The sequence below is a fragment of the Citrus clementina genome, unplaced genomic scaffold (assembly GCF_000493195.1).
Source record: "Citrus clementina cultivar Clemenules unplaced genomic scaffold, Citrus_clementina_v1.0 scaffold_2, whole genome shotgun sequence".
In the NCBI taxonomy this organism is placed as follows: Eukaryota; Viridiplantae; Streptophyta; class Magnoliopsida; order Sapindales; family Rutaceae; genus Citrus; species Citrus x clementina.
Window position 1 is genome coordinate 34,571,479 of NW_006262688.1, and position 19,176 is coordinate 34,590,654.

At 33.2% G+C, this 19,176-nt stretch overlaps 2 protein-coding genes across 5 annotated transcripts in view; both read left to right on the forward strand.

Annotated features, from left to right (window-relative positions):
- The window catches only part of LOC18053080 (probable leucine-rich repeat receptor-like serine/threonine-protein kinase At3g14840), a 23,277-nt gene extending 9,436 nt beyond the window's left edge, over window positions 1-13,841 (forward strand). The window contains exons 1-8 of one of the 4 annotated variants that reach the window (XM_024190578.1): window positions 10,815-11,312; window positions 11,544-11,712; window positions 11,947-12,000; window positions 12,396-12,464; window positions 12,643-12,764; window positions 12,868-13,078; window positions 13,214-13,451; window positions 13,529-13,841. In XM_024190578.1, coding sequence (XP_024046346.1) covers window positions 12,648-12,764; window positions 12,868-13,078; window positions 13,214-13,451; window positions 13,529-13,685 — 723 coding nt within the window. In that variant the 5' untranslated portion in view covers window positions 10,815-11,312; window positions 11,544-11,712; window positions 11,947-12,000; window positions 12,396-12,464; window positions 12,643-12,647 and the 3' untranslated portion in view covers window positions 13,686-13,841. Of the gene's footprint in view, window positions 1-10,814; window positions 11,313-11,543; window positions 11,713-11,946; window positions 12,001-12,395; window positions 12,465-12,642; window positions 12,765-12,867; window positions 13,079-13,213; window positions 13,452-13,528 lie in introns of those variants that run through there. The other 3 variants (XM_024190581.1, XM_024190579.1, XM_024190580.1) reach the window with 3 other exon arrangements.
- Window positions 3,371-10,388, forward strand: LOC18053079 (probable LRR receptor-like serine/threonine-protein kinase RFK1). The gene is made up of 24 exons (XM_024190577.1): window positions 3,371-3,720; window positions 4,071-4,233; window positions 4,351-4,422; window positions 4,501-4,569; window positions 4,662-4,733; window positions 4,835-4,906; window positions 4,991-5,062; window positions 5,145-5,216; window positions 5,301-5,372; window positions 5,497-5,568; window positions 5,657-5,728; window positions 5,953-6,021; window positions 6,108-6,173; window positions 6,380-6,442; window positions 6,550-6,597; window positions 6,781-6,824; window positions 7,037-7,413; window positions 7,546-7,744; window positions 8,086-8,217; window positions 8,486-8,607; window positions 8,711-8,921; window positions 9,033-9,270; window positions 9,357-9,513; window positions 9,603-10,388. Exons 1-24 carry the CDS (start codon window positions 3,621-3,623, stop codon window positions 10,065-10,067), a joined length of 3,099 nt encoding a protein of 1,032 aa, XP_024046345.1. The 5' UTR covers window positions 3,371-3,620; the 3' UTR covers window positions 10,068-10,388.
- Window positions 13,842-19,176: the final 5,335 nt, after the last annotated feature.

Here is a 19,176-nt window from a genome sequence, read left to right on the forward strand (position 1 = left end):
ACTAGAAATTTGTTTTCGAACATGTTATGAGAGACCCACAACTAATTAATCTATTTTTTCAATATAAAACCCTAACTTTTTATTTTTTTCCCTTGAATAGTAACAAGAAAACTAATTACATGGAATTACTTGTCTCAACTAGTTACATTCTGACAATTTTGCAGTAAATGATCAACTCTCTCCGGCGATTATGTAGTGACGAACTATGCTTCACTTTCTCAGTTGTGGCAGCTTCTCCTTCTCAGGCTTAGTTTGCTCGTGTTGAAGTTCGATTTACCATATATGGAGAATGAATGTTTGTTTCAGTAGAGGTGATGTCAGTGAGGGAATTGCAGTGTTTGTTTGTTTGAGTTTGATAATTGAGGGAATTGCAGCAGATGAGTATTTGTTTGCTTCAGTAGAGAAGGGAGAGGTGCTGTCCGTTGAGTTGAAATGTTTTAAAATGAGGATAACTTAGTAATTTCCTATCCGTTTTGAAAGGGTATCGATGAAAATTTCGGCAAAAATAGATTTTAGGGTATTGAGATAATTTTTGAAGTATGGAGGTGTACCGGGCGCAATTGGCTCCGACTCCTCCTCCTTCTCTTCGCTAACACCACTTCCGAGATGGACTGAGTCAACTCGGTCCTTGATGATGGCCTCAGATTTTATCAAATTAGTTTCTTTTTCTCTCTGATTTCGAGAAAGTTTGTACCTTGTCTCTCCGGAGTTATTAATATCAGTTCGGCGGTTGGGGATAGAACGGCATCGTAGAGTGGAGGTGGTTTCTTTGTATTCTGACGTGGATTGATCTGATTGGTCGGCGGGAATGCAGTCGTAAGAGGGAAAATCGTCGAGCGTATCAAAGAATTCGTCGTCCTCATCGTTGGTTTTATTCCGTTCGTCCATTCAGCAACCAGAGACTGGGGTTTCAGTTTCCGGTTATCGCTTATCAGGATCGAATTTGCTTGCAATTCACCGTGTTTGCAGCCTTCGTGTCATCATTTTTTTTTTGGTTCGGTTAATAACATTTGCATCCCTAATTTTTAACCATTTCTCATGAATATATATATTTTTTCTTTTTAGCTCAAAATGTCGTATATTCTTTCTAACACATTAAACTTTTTTCTTTTCAATTTTTTTTAAATAACCTTTGCAATATTCAACTTTACCATTAGTAATTGTTTGTGACTTAGGGGCCTTATGCTTCTTTTGATTTGCTGACTTAATTAACTTAATTTTAATCAATTAAGGTATTAAGTCTTTTTATTTTTAATTTAATGAAAATTTTTAAGTCAATTCTTTTTTACTTTTTACTTAATCTAAAGACTAAAAAGTCTGGATATTATCATTAAAAGATATTCTCCAAAATATTTCTATTTAATTTATTAATTTTTATCTTTACCTAAATTAAATTTTAATAATTAACATTATTACACGTTTCTATAACTTGTGATAATATAATGGTAGACTATTATTGTTTTTATCTTTTTATTTTCTTCTAGTTAGCATTATTTTTCTTCATAATTTTTATGAATATTTTTCATATAAAAACATCATAAACTATAATGATGTATACTAATTTAGAATATTAATTTATAAGTGCACAAATGTAAAAAATACTTGTTTTTAGATTTTTTAAGTTAAAAAAATAACTTAATATTTTTTTTAGAGATTCGAACAAAAAATAAATATATTATTAGATTCAAACATTCAGCTTTATTAAGATTCAGACTAATTCAAGTTTATTCAATTTTTTTAGATAAAAAAATAAACACCACCTTAGGCTTTAAGTATACTTTTATTATTTTAATAAGAGTTTAGATAATCAGGCATGTAATACAATAAGAACTCATATGACCTATAATGTGTGTATATATATAATCATTCTCTAATGAGGCATCCTTATTTTGATAAAGTGAGGATGTGACTAATAAATAAAATATAAATTTCAATATACTAAGAGATAAAAAAATATAGATTTTAATAAATTAGAAATTATATTTTTTATATTTTAGTGACATTTTTATTTTAACAAAATGAGAATATCCTTATTAAAGAGTATTTATATATATATATAGAGAGAGAGAGAGAGAGAGAGAGAGAGAGAGAGAGAGAGAAAATTGTAAGGGAGAGAAGATTTATGAACGAAATATTCTAGTTGCACTATAAAATAAATAAATAAATAATATATATATATATATATATATCTAAAATCTACCATCCTAATAGATTTCAAGTTGTAATAAATCCGAAATTGTAATCGTTGAAAAGAAAAATGGTTTGGGACCTTTTTAATACAAACGGAGAACCAATATCCTTTTCCGTGAGATTTGAGAAACAAGAATAGCAAACAAGAAATCAGCTTATTGTCATTATCTGGCTACGCACGATATAGGATCCGGCGGGAATCGCCAATCGCCCATCATATACATACATTTGTTTTGCAAATGTATCTTTCATCATTGAAACTAAATAGTGAATAATTATTTTCTTTCTTTAATGGGAAAAAGAAAGAAGAGAAAGTTCTTTGCATGAACATAAAAATCTCCAAGTCCACTAAGAAATGTACTTACAAAAATAAAAGTCTACTGAGAAATGTAAAACCAAAAATTTATCTTCAAACTAGAGAAAATTTTTCAAACAACCAATAGTTAATGCGCGTATTTTGTGAAAGATAGCCAATGGGAATGGGAGGTAACGTAATCAAATAATTTATTGATTTATTCAAGTCATCAATATCAAAGTGAGACATCCATTTCCAATTGGAAGAAAAAAAACCATATTTTAATTGCCAAACCGGCGTGGATTTCTCTCTCTCTCTTTAAGGTCCAATTAACACACTAATTAAGTTCAGATTGTATATGGACATCTGTGACTAATTGGTTAATTGATTCATTAAACTATATCTCTATAATCTTTTCTATCCATATTCCATTCTAATGTTGCAATGACATATATATAAATATATATATATATATTGTGTGTGTATAAGGAAATTTAATTAATTTCGTAACACATGCATTATTGCATTAAAATAATAGTCACTGTTGCCTCAATTTCGATGGTCAAAAGCAAAATATTTAAAGCAGAATCCTACAGTTTGACCATGCAAAAAACCAATGAAAATTCAAATATCGGGGGTTCCTATACTAATAGTTGCGAATGGGACCAACAATTCATATCTTTCATTAACCTGTAAGGTGGAAAAATCCATATCGGCGATTAATTAATCAGACATGCTGCGGATGAGGTTTAATGAGAATCTTAGCATTGGCAGGAAGTCAACCATGTGCCGAGACAATATTTTTATTAAAATAATGCACTTGGCTTGGATACAATTCAGAATATGACAAAAACAAATCTAACTTTAGTTTGACTGGTACTGCATTCTAAAATCGTACCAGGACGAAAGACAAAATCACATTAGAAGGGTAGTTGGAATTTTCTTAATCGAGCTATTTGCTTGGAAGATTCATCATCCCTGCATTTAGCAAATATAAAAGAATCGCAAGATTATTAAAACAACGTAGTAATAACAGCTCATCAGAAGATCCGTACGGTACAACAAGGAAACAGGGTAGAATTGAAAGATAGCTCATAGCTCATACCTCACGGCTAGCTTTTCTGGGTCTTCAAAGATGTCCTTCTTGAAGCTTGACCTGCTCCTTGTCTCAATTCTGTCTGTAAGCTGCTTATGGACACAAGTACTTGTTTCTGCTACTCTGCCTCGAGCTGAAGGTTCGGCTGATAAAATTTTCTTTTTATTTTCAATATCCCCTTCTTCATGATATCTTGTAACCAGTTGTAGCTTATGTTTCATTTCTCTCTCTCTCTCTCTCTCTCTCTCTCTCTCTCTCGGTATTAGTAGTGTATTATTCTCAGAAATAAAGAATAAAACATTGTTAAGAGCCTAAGATGATAATTGAATTGAGGATCAGCGATCTTACAATGGTCAGATTAGTGACATTCATAATATTATTAAAAAAATTAAAAATAGAACTTCAAAATTTGGTGACTGGTCGAATTCAGAACTGTTATTTTCACCAAGTTCTGATGTTTAATTGAGAGATGCTTCTTTGTGCATGTAGTTGATGCGCTCAATCAAATTGCCAAAACAATGGGAGCTAGGGACTGGACGTTTGATGCTAATGCTTGTGACCTGAATGAGACACCAATAGTGCTGGAAGAAGGTCCCACCAGGATCATTACTTGCAACCTTGGAATCGATAATACAAGCCACATTACTGAAATGTAGGTTCTTTTTTTGTCATTTTATAAAATTTGAACCGGCATATTTTTATTTTTCAGTTTTGTGTTTAGGTTGATGTGAAGGACCAATTTTGGGTATCTTTTGTTTTCCATTTTCAGACAATTCAAACGTTGCAACCTTTCTGGAACACTTCCACGAGAATTGGTCCAGCTTCCTTCCATCCAGAAAGTGTGAGTTGAATAGTCTCTAATCTAATGCATTGGGAGATTAAACTTATAAATAAATTAATCATTTTTGTTAATTTGCAGTGATTTTGCCTACAACTACCTAAATGGTTCCATACCAGTCGAATGGGCTTTGTTGCAGTTGAAGTTCATGTAAGCTATATCTAATTCTCTCTAATCAGGTTAAGCAGTTAGCATTCTACTTGTTTCATAGAGTTAATTGATCGTCAATAATCTTAATGCAGCTCTGTTTTTGGAAACCGGTTATCAGGCAATATTCCAAGCCATTTGGCGAACATTACCAGTCTCACGTACTTGTAAGCTATCAATTCTTGGTTTATGCAAACATATTTAGGCCACTGATGTAAATGATAACTAATTTATTCCCTTTGTAATCTGAATGGGTCTAATTTGCCAGGGACATTGAAGCAAACCAATTCTCGGGAACCGTACCTGAGGAGTTCAGGAAATTAGTAAACTTGGAAACTCTGTAAGGCATTGTCAAGCTTTTTTGTGGCTGATATTTGTTCATGATCAATGTAATCATTTGGACCATAAATTGTCATGGTTACAGGAGACTGTCCTCCAATCAGTTGAGTGGAAGTTTGCCGACGGGACTAGCTGAGCTAAAAAATTTAACTAACTTGTAAGCCTTCTTGATTAGTGTCAGATCATGCTCAAAATTTATCAGAGGTATAAGCTGTACTCATTCTCATTGCACATTGCAGTAGGATCAGCGACAACAACTTCAATGGGAGTATACCAGAATTTATACAAAACTGGAAGCAACTTGAGAGACTGTACGATCATCTACATTACAAAGATTTCTCATCTTACATTCTGGTTCTTGATTGTTCTTGATTTGTTAATTTGAGTTGATGCAGAGAAATGCAAGGTAGTGGATTCGATGGACCCATTCCGTCATCCATCTCTGTCTTGGAAAATCTGAAACAATTGTGAGTAAATATTTCTCTACTTGTCAATTACAATAATCAGAATGATTTAATACATCAATTTATATGATTAATTTATTATATTTAACGATACTAAAAGGATCTGTTAATTATGGCACTCTAACAGGAGGATTAGTGACATAGCTGGAACAAATCATCTTTTTCCGGATCTTAGAAAAATGGCAGGCATTAAAAGGATGTATGCTCATTGGCTATTTTCTATCATTTTGATGGAGTATGATTATTCGCCTTATAATTATCTTACAGGATTAATGTTGGATTTTCAGAATTTTGAGAAACTGTGGTATTTCTGGGGAGTTTCCTGAATATATCTGGCGAATGAATAATCTGCGAATTTTGTAAGTATGCTACATTCTTTGTTTTCTAATGCAGAAATTAAATACTTGAAAATGAAAGCAAAATTCCGGGTTTACATTCATGAAAAGTAACACCAACTAGTAATGTAGTATTCTTCTATACCTTGCAGCTGCCATAGCAGCAATAGAGTTGAAGCATCAGCACTTACAGGCCAGTTAATGTATTTACATGGATAATCATTATCTTTTGAATTTGGTTTGGACAGGGATCTCAGTTTTAATAGGCTAACCGGGAAAATTCCCAATGTTGCAACTCCACCGAGTTTGAAATTCATGTAAGTTAATGAAATCAACTGTCTGGATTTACAATGTTAATTATGTGATGTCCAACTCATTAACCACCTGATACGGCCTTGGTCAGCTTTCTAACTGGCAACTTTCTCAGCGGGAACATACCAGCGTCGATCTTGAGGAAAGGAACTAATGTGTGTGTATCTTATCACCTGGATGCCTTGAGTTTTACTTATTTTAGTGATTTATGTTCATATATATTTGCAATCTGTTGATTTACTATATAGTAACCATATGTAACTTTGTAATCCTGTTTCTAAAGAGACCATATTAAACATCAATTTTGTTAAATAAATAATCTTATGCATGAAATTTCCTTCATTGCTTCTTTCTTGCATGCAGGGATCTGTCATATAATAATTTCACTCATCAAAACCCTGAGCAGCCTGCTTGTCGGGAGATACAGTCAGTATATTTCCCTCTCTATGTTAAATAAATAATCTTCTCCGCTTGTAATATCACTTGGTATATCTGAGTGCTGATATTTGCTTTGTCTCCCGTTATTTCGTTAGGAATCTAAATCTGAACCTGTTCCGAAGTTCTTCTGGGCACAGCAATTTGTATGTTGCTTTTCATGCTTTCTTATTATTGTAGCTTATGTGACAGATTTAACAACCAATGTATAAAGAAGTTTTAAAAATATACAGTCATTTTATCATCCAATAAATAAGAAGCAACGTGTATTTTTAGATTAGACAATGTAATGTCTACTAATATTCTCTTTTTCCTTGACTAAAAACCAGAAGTGGAGTTCTTCCATGTAAGAATAATTTCAAATGCGATCGATGTAAGTATACTCTACTATCAGTAAGTCACCATAAAATCTATATCTCGAATATGTTGACTTTTAGAATCACAAATAGTTGGTAGCCTAGCTATTAATAATATCATATTCAAATCAACTTCAATTCTTCTGTTTATTTTTTAATTGTCAGTTCATTTCTGGTTTCTTGAAAACTCATTGCTCAGATAGTCTTTAACATTCTTTTTTCTCGGCAGATTGGCACTCACTGCACATTAATTGTGGTGGAAATGAAGTAAAAGTAAATGGCAGCACATTTGAAGGAGATGGACAAATTGGTGGTGGTGCTGCAACATACCATTCAGAAGATGATACTAACTGGGGTTTTAGTAGCAGTGGAGACTTCACTGATGATGATGATGAACAAAACAGACGTTACATTGCAACTCCTGACTCATCAAACCTTTCTGAACTATACATTAATGCACGCATTGCTCCTCTTTCACTTACTTACTTTGGATATTGTTTAGACAACGGAAATTATACTTTGAGTCTACACTTTGCGGAGGTCCAGTTCAGTAATGGAATTACATTTCACAGCCTGGGAAGGCGTCTATTTGATATTTATATTCAGGTAATTAATCAGAATCAGGAAATAGATTTTCATCGGACACATTTCTCTCTGTGAGTTCTTGGGAGACAGTTGTGCTATTGAGTAATATGATGGATGATTCTCAATATGTTTCTCTGGATTGTCTTGTTTCAGGACAAACAAGTTGAGAGGAATTTCGATATAAAAGCTGAAGCTTCTGGGGCTCTTAAGCCAGTTGCAAGATCCTATAATGTCACTGTTACAAATCACATTATAGAGATCCGTTTCCATTGGGCTGGAAAAGGGACTACGGCACTTCCTAAAAGGGGAGTTTATGGCCCCCTAGTATCAGCTATTTCATTGAATGACCCCAGTGAGTCCTTTTCATCCCTTATTCTGTTTTCAAAATCGACTAACATTATAATACGTTGCGAAGTCCGGATTTTTAGTAACACAATTTCAAATGTTCTTTTTTGAAGTTTAACTCTCTACGATTGTACATTAGAAAAAAACCAAAATTCAGATATTTAGTTTGTTTGCAGCCATTTTCTTACATATCCATTTTATGTGAAAGGAAAAAGAAAATCTCCATAAGTTATTAAGCCTATCAATGTAGTTTTGAATTTTTTTTCATGCCCACACGTTTCTGTAATGCATTCGTTCCATGTTTTCACATGCTTCTGATAATCCTGCTTCATGGATTCTCCTTGGCAGACTTCAAACCTGAAAAGAAGAAGGTAGTGCCGATTGTTGTTGGAGTAGTTGCAGGATTATCTCTCATAATCTTGGCGTTCGGTATCCTCGGTTGGAGGTACTATTTGAGAACCAAGAGGCGCAAAGAAAGAGGTGTGGGCTTCTTTTAGATAAAAATTAAAAAATGCTTCAGTTTGCTACTCAACATTTATTCACAATCATTTTCTTTTTCATTATAATAATCAAAATAGTATCTTTATAACAGCATTAACTTTATGTAAGCATGTGAAGACATTTAGGTTCAAACTACATGCTGATGCTCATTTTGACCATCCACATTAAATTTAGTAAGGAAATAACTTAATGAATCCAGAAACTCATCTAGAGGCTAAAGCACACTTGTCTCTCTTTATTTGGACAGGTTTTATGAAAGAGTCGGATCTCCAAACAATTTCTTTTACCTTAAAACAAATTAAAGCTGCAACTAACAATTTTGATTCTGCAAAGAAGATTGGAGAAGGTGGATTTGGACCTGTGTACAAGGTATATTGGCCAACCTTTTGCCCCTAATCATCCTCTTAACACAAAATTTCCTTCAATGGTTACTTAAAATTTGTACATTTCTTTTTTCATAACTGGGATGCAGGGTCAACTAGCAGATGGTACTATAATTGCTGTGAAGCAACTCTCTTCAAAATCAAGGCAGGGGAATCGTGAATTCTTAAATGAGATAGCCATGATTTCGTGCTTGCAACACCCAAATCTTGTTAAAATTCATGGCTGTTGTGTTGAAGGGGATCAACTCTTGCTAGTATATGAATACATGGAAAACAGCAGCCTTGCCCGTGCTTTGTTTGGTAAGTTTAGTCTAGTAAAACAAGAAGCAAATGTTACATACAGGTATATTATGTTTCATATTCTGTAGGGATGTTTCTGATTGGATTTGGAATGGTTATTGTATTTTTAAGGTCGTGAAAACTGTGAACTGGAATTGGACTGGCCGACCAGGCAGAAGATCTGTCTTGGCATAGCCAGGGGGTTAGCTTTTCTTCATGAAGAATCAAGATTCAAAATTGTTCACAGAGACATCAAAGCTACAAATGTTCTGCTAGATAGGGATTTAAACCCCAAAATATCAGATTTTGGACTAGCTAAGCTTGATGAGGAGGATAAAACCCACATCAGCACTCGCATTGCTGGAACCATGTAAGCCTCATTTCACGTCTCTCATTTAAAACTGATAATTTTGTTATTGTTTCAGTGTAATACAAAATTGATAATTTTGACTTCAGAGGATACATGGCACCAGAATATGCACTCTGGGGCTATTTGACCTACAAAGCAGATGTTTACAGTTTTGGGATCGTGGCCTTGGAAATTGTTAGTGGGAAAAATAATATGAGTTATGCTTCAGCTCTGGAGTTCGACTGCACTTGTCTTCTCGATTGGGTCAGCAACTAACTCATATAATTCACCTTCTGCATTTTCATTTCTGTGGTTGTTGTGTCTTCTCTAATGCTATGTTTTGGTTTGGGTAGGCCTGTCATCTTCAGCTAGATGGAAAGTTAGTGGAGCTAGTGGATGAAAGGCTAGGATCAAAATACAACAAGGAAGAAGCAGAAAGGATGATCAAAGTATCTCTTTTGTGCACAAATGCTTCGCCGTCACTAAGGCCAACAATGTCGGAAGTGGTGAACATGCTGGAAGGAAAAACTGCCATACCAGATATGATACCAGAAGCTGGAAGTTATAGTCAAGATTTGAGGTTCAAAGCCTTGAGAGACCAAAAGGGGCTGAGGCGTAGTCAGAATTCGACAGCAACTCAGTCCCAGCATTCAATATCAGCTGAGTTCAATCAGGCCTCTTCCTCTACTTCGGCTGCCCAAGATCTCTATGAAATTAATGAGGAGTCATATAAGAAGTATAAAGTCATTAGAGACGGTTATAAGCTGATCCAAGGCATGAATTCAGAGGTACAGCTTTCAACGACTATGCCCTCATGAACTGCCTATGATCTTTACAACCATAATTCATCGAGTTCCTAGAAACATACATCATTTTTGGTGTTGTCAATTCCGCAGTTCCTTTTTCATTTTTTGAAAATATGTGTGTATATACACATCTATGTTATTGTGCATTTTGTTACCTTGGTGACTGTAAGATTACAAACTAACTATACATTTGGAGTCCACAAAACAAATGTGAAAAGAACAACTTTGATGATTGCTGGCTTCCTCAATAATTTTAGAGGCGCACGCAACCATTTCCAATCTGATTGGCCCTAGCTGGCTGCCATGTCTAGCGGCTCACATCCGTCCTGCTTTTGAAAAACAGCAGCGATGAATGTATAAAAATTAGTTAAAAAAATAGCACCTCACTATTAAAAGATAAAAGAAATTCACTATAAAATTAAAAAAATATATTATGTTACAAGATATGTTTTGGAGTCTCCCATGCTATTCGTGCTCAATTTCGATACGAACGCTACTATTCCTATTAAAAACCTATAATGTCAAATTGGGCTTAAAATATCTAATTTGACCATTCTACATAAGATCTATTACTCATCCACATTTTAATCTTATAACTCTAAAACAAATAATATAATTTTCTGAATCAATATCAAATTGACAGTTTGACACTAACTATTCATATATTTGAGCTATCAATGATCAATGAGTGTCCAAACGATTCACTTCGCTCCATTCTACAGCAGCGAAGGAATCTGAAACCTTATCATTGATTTGACAAATGCAATAACCGGCCCTTTCTGTTAGAGTTACTATCATTAGTCATACAAAATGTTAAACGTTGATTCCTATTAAAAAAAAGAAAAAAAGTAAAGGTATTCGTATTGCATGCTCATGCATGCACGGAAAGGTGAATTGAAAGTAATTAAGATGGCTGTTTAATCTTCACTTTTCAACATTTTGACTAAAGAAATATTGGATGTGCGTGCATACAGCATATTTTATTTATGGAGCTGCATAATATTCTAACCTTTTCTACTGTGTAAATCAAAAAGTAAGGACAAAGGAGAAGAGAACGATTGGATGACGTTGGCTGCTAGAGGCAGAAAGAGAGCTGCTCTGCTCAAGGCATATTTTGGGTACAAACTTGAATACAGATTCCTATTTTGGGTTTTGCGAAAATGCTCTTCTTCTTCAAACGTTTTCTACTTCCTGTGCTGGTTATGAGTTGCTTTTGGGCTCAAATTTTTGCTGCTGCTAAACTGCCTCGACATGAAGGTAAGTTCAAATTTTTGCAATTTTAGTACAGATTTTCACTTTTACCAAGTAGGATCTACTTCGATTAGTAGGTTTTGATTGTGTTGGCAGTTGGTTTGATCCTATCTCTGAATAATTACTTTATCAAGATAGTAAAAACCCAGAATCTCAAATATTCTTTTAAAAGCATTATTAGCAGATTTTTTTTTTTTTTAACTTTTAAATTTTCTGATGATGATGATGAAAATGCAGTTGATGTTCTCAATCAGATAGCTCAAACAATGGGAGCCACTAACTGGACTTTCGGTTCTGATGCTTGTGAAGATCACGTCACTATAAAACAGATTGTATTAACAGATCCTTTGAGAAACATAACCTGCAACTGCCAATTTCAGAATGAAACCTGCCACATTATTGCCATGTAAGTTAGTTGCCTTGATTCTCTCACGAATTAGATGAAAGTATTTGTAGCATTCTTTCAAAGAGGAATCTTGGTCACACAGTGTCAATTTTTAATGTAGTAACAAAAAAGTCTGAAAATTGCTATTGCCCATTAATGGAGTGTGAAAAGTGCTGTTTTTGCGAAAAGGAAATTTCTTTTCCCATAAAATAATCTGGTTTTGCTTTACTTTTTCGCGGAATTCATGCGTTTCAGCCTTCGAGGAACTCTCCCACCTCAAATTGTCAATCTTCCTTACCTCGAAAATGTGTAAGATTGTACACAACTTTCAGCAATGCATATTTATTCTAATTTTATTGTTCGCTAATTTTTTATGCATTTGGGATTGATACCCAATTTTGTTGAGAGGGTTTCTGTGAATGCTTGTGAAAGAACTTTAAAAGCACTTGCTGATGCTTCTCCATAAAGCATTTCCAGTACATTTTTGACCCTCTAAGCATTTTCTAGAAATCATCTACAAGTGCTTCCTCACAAGGAATTTTGCATTTTTGTTTATTTTAGACTAATGCTACCAAAAAATAGACCCATGCCAAAAATGTAACTAAATGCACCCCTATTAGTCTACTGCATTATGAATATCTTCGTTTCCTTCTTTCTTTTACAGACCAATTTGTAAATTTGATTGATATTGTTGTGGAATGCAGTGATTTTGCTTACAACTATCTGCATGGTTCGATACCACGTGAATGGGCCTCGATGCAACTGAAGTATATGTAAGCTATATCTACATCTTTCAATCGGTCGAGAAAATAAAATTTTGTTTGTCTCACTGAATTAACCATATTGGAATTGTCCATGCAGCTCTGTTTTTGCAAACCGATTGTCAGGCAATATTCCAAGCCATTTGGGGAACATTACTAGTCTCACACTTGTCTCTCTTAATTTGGACAGGTTTTATGAAAGAGTCGGATCTCCAAACAATTTCTTTTACCTTAAAACAAATTAAAGCTGCAACTAACAATTTTGATTCTGCAAAGAAGATTGGAGAAGGTGGATTTGGACCTGTGTACAAGGTATATTGGCCAACCTTTTGCCCCTAATCATCCTCTTAACACAAAATTTCCTTCAATGGTTACTTAAAATTTGTACATTTCTTTTTTCGTAACTGGGATGCAGGGTCAACTAGCAGATGGTACTATAATTGCTGTGAAGCAGCTCTCTTCAAAATCAAGGCAGGGGAATCGTGAATTCTTAAATGAGATAGCCATGATTTCGTGTTTGCAACACCCAAATCTTGTTAAAATTCATGGCTGTTGTGTTGAAGGGGATCAACTCTTGCTAGTATACGAATACATGGAAAACAACAGCCTTGCCCATGCTTTATTCGGTAAGTGTAATCTATTATTGATTGCTTGATTGATTATGTGAGAGGAAAATAAAATAGTAACTTAGAAACACTATACAAGTTATATAACAATCTATTATTCTCCCTAGTAATATCTCTTGGAATGGTCATGTTAAGGTGGTGAAAACAGTCGACTGAAATTGAACTGGTCAGTGAGGCAGAAGATCTGCCTTGGGATAGCCAGAGGTTTAGCTTTTCTACATGAAGAATCCAGATTCAAGATAGTTCATAGAGACATCAAAGCTACGAATGTTCTGCTAGATAGAGATTTAAACCCCAAAATATCTGACTTTGGACTGGCTAAGCTTGATGAGGAGGAGAAAACTCACATCAGTACTCGAGTTGCTGGAACAATGTAAGCTACATGTCTCTCTTTTCAATGACATTTTGTCACTGTTTTAACATCAAAACTCATGATAATTTGATATGCAGAGGATATATGGCACCCGAGTACGCTCTATGGGGTTACCTGACCTACAAAGCAGATGTTTACAGTTTCGGAGTTGTGGCTTTGGAAATTGTCAGTGGGAAGTATAATATGAGTTATGTGCCAGACAGTAATTGCAGCTGTCTTCTTGACTGGGTATGAGATTAACTAAATTTTTATTCTTTAGGAGTACATGTAACTCCATTTTAGTGGGGACATGTTTGTTTGTTTGTTATTTATTTATTTGGGACAACAGTTGTGGCATGAGTTTAAATCCAATAAATGTAGATTTTTTAACATAATTGTCTCGGTTATGTATTTCCCTGGCCTTCCATTTACATCGAAGTGGTACGTTAATGGAGTTAGTGGATCCAAGGCTCGGATCAGAATTCAACAAGGTTGAAGCAGAGAAAATGATTAAAGTAGCACTCTTGTGCACCAATGTGTCACCTTCACTAAGGCCAACCATGTCTGAAGTGGTAAGCATGCTGGAAGGATCTTCTAACATTCCGGATGTAATCCCTGAAGCCGGTGGTTTGAGTGAAGACTTGAGGTTTAAAACTCTAAGAGACCATCCAAGAGAAATGAATAGTTCGGGTTTGGAAGGAAGTCTGTCTCGTTATTCATCGTCAGCCAGCTTCTTGCCTGGTTCTTCCAGCTTCTTGCATGGTTCTTCCCCTACCGATGATGTCCGTGAAATTAATGCAGAGGCATATTTGAAGTTTAAGGCCATGAGAGACAGTCATATTCATATGGAAAGACAAAGTTCGGTTGCCCAAGTATCAACACCGGTCCCCTCATGGACTGGCTCTTCAAAATCTGCCCATGATCTTCACAACACAATTCGAGTTCAGCGGATGTGCAAAATCATCCGCCAGCTAGTTTCAAGTTTCAACATTCAACTTTTTTGTAACCTACGTCTATGTGTCATACCTTCTCGCATCATCTTTGTATCTAAAATTTTCAGCAAGTACGTACTATAGAAGTCATGTTTGTGTGTTTGGAGGAAAGAGTTACCATTTTTCTGGAGTTGTTGAAATTACGTGGTTTTAAGGTTGATGCGAAAACCCATAGTTTTGGGGAAAAAAAGGAAAGATAGCAGAACGCCACGTGTCAACGAATGGAATAACTTTAGTGTAATCCGAGGTACCCGACATGATTCGAAGTACCCCGCACGGTTAGAGGTACCCGGCATGATTAGAGGTACCCAGCACGATCGAAGGTACTCCGAATAATTCCAGAGAAACTCGAGGTACTTCGCATAGATTGGGGTATTCTGTATTATTCGAGGTACCTATAATAACTCCAGAATAATTCAAGGTACCCATAATAACTTCAGAATGATTCAAGGTACCCGAAATAATTCCAGTATAATTCAAAATACTCGGAACAACTCGAGGTACCCGGCATAATTCAAGGTACCTAACATAACCCAGAGTAACTCAAGGTACCCCGCATAGATCAGGGTGCCCCATATAACTTGGGGTACCCGACAGATCCGACTCAAGAGTATCCTTTAAAAAAGTCCGTCATGAGAAATATCTACACCTCTTAAAAGATAATATTCGATTTAGTCAAAATTAGGAAAAAAAAATGTTGTACTAAAAGGGGGGGACAGCCGCCTGCTACCTTTGCCAAAAGTGAAGGACTACCTGACAGCCACTGCAGAGGTACCCTGGACTACTCTCCAGCGTGCGCCACGTTTCCAAAGGATGAGATATGCCGCGAATTTGCACATAACGGCCCAAAAATCATAAAAATGTAAAAAAAAGTTAGCCAAAAAGGATACATCACATAACAGTTGAGGTACTCCATATATAAAGATGTTTAGGTTTTATTCTCGATCAGGTTCTCATTCACCATCAACACCCACACTCTGAAAAATATATTTTCTTCAACCTTAAATCTTGATTTACAGAGGGCTAGTCAGCTCTCTTTGCCATAAAAAGCTTGAGTTTGCTAATTTGAGCGTCGAAGTGTGAATGCCAGGGTACCAGTGGCGGACCTACAGCTGGGCTAGACCGAGCTGTAGCCCGGTCTAGTCCAGAAAAAATCATTTAAACCCCTTTTCTTTAGATTAATTCTATATAAGAATAGAGTTTTTACTTTATTTTTAATAAGTCCTTAATTCAGTTGCTTTTATGTTTTCATCAAATTTCATAAAACAATAGAGTTTTTACTTTATGTTTAAATATATCCCTAATTCAATTATATTTTTTTATTAGTGGCTTATTTATAAAATGATTAAATTATATACTTATTGAATAGAATGAAAACATTAGGGGTCGAAAATGTTATTACTACTTTAATTTGTTGTTAAAATTTTAATTTAAAAAAGTATGTCAATGTAATATAACATTGTCACTAGTGTTAAAAATACTAAAAAGATATATAATAAAAATTATTAACAATTTCATAAATTTTTTATGTGAATGTTGAGATTTTATTTATTAGTTGCATTAACTAAGAGGATAAGTTAGAAAATAAAATTTGAGTATTTTGATATGATTTTTTAAAGTGAGTCAGAGTGACTGGCAAAGAAATAATGGCGCACAAATACTTTTTTACTACGTTAGAGTTTAGTTTATTATTGAAACTCTTGACAACTAATATTTTTATAATTTTAAAAGATGAATAAATTTTAATTGTTTAATTTATTTAAGCTTGGTAATTAAGTACTTTTCAAACATAAAGTTCTATTTGCAATATTTTAATTGATTATAATTACATATATTGATTTATTCAAACTTGAAATTCTTAATTGATTTATTAATTCTTATATAATTAGATGTTAATATATGTTGCAATGTTATATTCCATAATTAAAAAATAGTATTTTTATATTTAAATTATCTTTTGTTTTCTATTCTTTTTGTATACTTATTTTTATTTAAAGTACATATTTATAGGGTTTTTTGTATCTCCTTATTTGATGTATTTTTTTTTTTACTTATAAATGTTTATGTTCACTCCAAAATATAAAAATTTTAATTTAGCCCAGGATAATATAAAGTTCTGGGTCCGCCCCTGCGGGGTACCCCGGCTTTACCTCGAACCTCTATTTCACTGTTTTACAGGCGTGAAGCTCATTTGGAAGGACTTTTTTTCTTTGTTATAACATTTCTCCATTGTACCAACAAAGTGTTGGCTCCACTGGCAAAGGAGTCCCCTTAAGTGGCTTGACTGGGTTTGCTCCTCAGTTCGAGTCGCAGGGAAGTCGTCTTTGTTGGGAGAACATGTGCCTCTCAGTTCGAGCGGGGACTTCTAGTCTGAGTTGTGGTACGGGCTTAAAGGTGTTTCCCACAGTTGGGGCCCTCCCCAGAATACCTCGTGGTCAAAACCAAATATATATATATATATATATATATATATATATATATATATATATATATATATATATATATTTCTCCATTGTTACCACTCCCTCTTCCATTCTCACCTCCTCCAAATTCAAAAGCACAGCACACAACAAACCAGTGAGGTATCTCGTCTCCCCTCAAAATATAAATTCATTATTTTAGATAGATTTATCTTTTCCTACCCCCAAAATATGTCGAAAACACCCATCAACACTGAATAATATTGTGATTTTTTTAATTCAAATTCCTTCATTTGGATGAATGTATGTATAGTATACATTTATATGTACGATTTTTAAGATGTAATAAAATTGATAATGTTGATAACACATATACAAAGTTTGAGTGAGGAAATTTATCTATTGGTAATAGCGATGCTGATAATGAATACTTTATGAACTAATGTGTAAATACTATATGCGACCCAACCCGATCATTATTTTTTAAAATTTTTTTATGTGAACATTCTAAGCGTATCCTTTTTAGATAAGGAGGGCAATGCATTCAGACAAGCCGAATTCAAAAATTAAAAGTGAAAAATACTAGTCAAAGCATTTGTCCCGAGGGAAAAAGATACTCATATTCTCAAGATTTAGGAAAATAATTATGTAGACTTAATTTTTTAATAAGAGATACTAAAATTCTCTTTTGGTTATAATACTCTTAGTAAAAAATAACTAAAAATTTTAATTTAAAAATATTTAATAAGTATAAATATAATTTAAATAATTTAATTTTTCTAATGTTCTAATATTATTAGAATATTTTTTAATATACAAAATTATCTTCAAAATGTAAAATATTATACTAATTTTCATAATATATTTGTATTTATTATAAAATTTAAATAAATCTTTGGTTAAATAGATTTTACAATTAATAAAAATGTGTCTCATGTAGTAATATAAGATTGTATAGTATTAAAAAATTTTAAATATTGAAATTATATCAAAATGCATATATTGTTACATTTATTTTAATTTCATATTTTTATTCATTATAAAACATTGGAGTCAATTTTTGTGAGTTAATAGAGCCAAACAATATTTTAGTTAAAAATGAGTCTTGGTGTTCTTTATTGCAAACATGAATACTTGACCATTTCTCTAAATTTTAGGGGTGTAGGTGTCGTTTTCACTAAATTTAATAATAATGAGAAAAGAATCAAAGAAAGAAGAGATATTTTTGTAACAAGAGGAGTTGCCCTTGATTTTTAGGACCCGTTTTGTATTGCTTTTAGAAGACTCAAATGTAATTTTAAAAAGTTATAAATTAATTTTAGTATTTCGTAAATTTGCTCAAAAATCCTTTTAACAAAATTGTCCATTCTGCAACATATTTTGAAAAGCGAGAAATGAATAGTTTTTTAGAATCTGATTTTAAAAATCAGTTTTATACTTAATACAATTTCATATGTATTTTCATATATATTATAGAAATATAAAATTATCCTTATTAATTAGGAAATAAATTTATTAACGTTAAAGAAATTATTATTAATAATTTTTTTCTAATTTTATTGAGATAACAAAATAAAAAATAAAATTAATAATATAAAATATTTATTTTAGCTAGCAATTATATTCACACACACATGTTTTATGTTTATAAATGTATAAGTAAATTTTTTATTCAACATTATGTCAAATTCAGTCACTTACATTCTTATAATAGTTTAACAATAAGATTTAGTCAAAACACATGCTATTGCTTGTAAACTCACAATATTTTTAAAAATAAATTTTATCAAACGTTTAACTAATTCTCTTCTACCTAATTATTTCTACACCATTGCTAACATCAATTATTTTTAAAAAGTATAATATTACCAAACTAACCCTTAATGTGTCTTAGGGATGGCAAACACATGGCTTAATGCTACAGTTAAGGGTGTGTGGCATGATTTTTTGATTGGATTGTAATGAATATGATTGATTAAGATAAAATTAAACTAGATTAGATTGAGAAACATTTAGTGGTGTTCTCATGATTAGTTTAATACATGATTGGACTAAATTGTATAAATAAATTTACCATTAAATTACTTAAAATACAAATAAATATAACTCAATTTAATTATCCTTAAAAAATTAAATTTGATTATAGACTATATAAACATGCACTTCGATTAACGGATTTTGGTGGAGTGAAACTATGGAGGATTTATAAGCAAGGGAATGAACAATTTTTTTATGGGAAGAGAGATAAAAGATTTTATTTTATTTTATCTTTCTCGTCCACCCTTTATCGTATAGACAACTTTTTAGCCTCAAATTATCTAGGACAAAAATTTT